At 28.8% G+C, this 860-nt stretch overlaps 1 protein-coding gene across 1 annotated transcript; it reads left to right on the top strand.

Moving 5' to 3' along the window:
* Positions 1-23: 23 nt before the first annotated feature.
* On the top strand, positions 24-841 carry BRIX1 (BRX1, biogenesis of ribosomes, homolog (S. cerevisiae)). Its single transcript, XM_008592867.1, has 4 exons — positions 24-108; positions 378-427; positions 530-603; positions 761-841. Exons 1-4 carry the CDS (start codon positions 47-49, stop codon positions 839-841), a joined length of 267 nt encoding a protein of 88 aa, XP_008591089.1. The 5' UTR covers positions 24-46.
* Positions 842-860: the final 19 nt, after the last annotated feature.

Here is an 860-nt window from a genome sequence, read left to right as displayed (position 1 = left end):
TTACCTACTTCATGTTTCTCTATTTTGTTTTATTTAGGTCTGTGAAATGAAAAACTGCAATAAATGCATCTATTTTGAAGCCAAGAAAAAACAGGATCTGTATATGTGGTAAGAGAGTGTATTAAGATTTGGTTGAACCTCTTTGTTTAAATGGATTTATTTTTCGTCCTTGGGTTATAGACTTCTTTTGGTATTTTATGTAAAGCGAGGAGAATAAAGCAAACTCATTTGATTTCACCAAGCTTGAAACCTTTAAAGAAAATTAAGTATATAATTATTATAACTATTTTATTTTGCCTTTTTACTTTGAATAGGTGGTAAGCATTTATTACATTCTAAGTTCTAATTAGTTGAAAAGCTTCCTTTGTATGTTTCAGGCTTTCAAATTCACCTCATGGGCCATCTGCCAAATTTCTTGTTCAAAATAGTAAGTTGACTCCATTTAAAATTTTTTTATGAGAAAATTTAGTCTTGCAGAATAATTGTGCTGAAGTTACAACTATTTTTGTTTTTGTTATAATTTTTCTAGTTCATACCCTAGCTGAACTAAAGATGACTGGAAACTGTTTGAAAGGTTCTCGGCCACTTTTGTCTTTTGACCCTGTAAGTCTCTCATTCAGTGTATGAGGTCTAATTTTATTCTGCATGGTTATGTTCTAGTGGATATAGTTCTGTACTTCAATTTAGTTAACATTAAGAAAACCAACAATTTTAAACATGGCATTCCACTGTTAAATAATATATTTCTTTATTTTTATAGGCTTTTGATGAATTACCACATTATGCTTTGTTAAAAGAACTCTTAATTCAGGTAAATATCTTTTCTAGAAAGTATTTTTAGTAATATATTATAAACGAGT

Source organism: Galeopterus variegatus, unplaced genomic scaffold (assembly GCF_000696425.1).
Source record: "Galeopterus variegatus unplaced genomic scaffold, G_variegatus-3.0.2 Scaffold8416, whole genome shotgun sequence".
Lineage (NCBI taxonomy): Eukaryota > Metazoa > Chordata > Mammalia > Dermoptera > Cynocephalidae > Galeopterus > Galeopterus variegatus.
The sequence above is the reverse complement of the archived record's forward strand: the minus strand, read 5'-3'. Positions and strand labels throughout refer to the sequence as shown.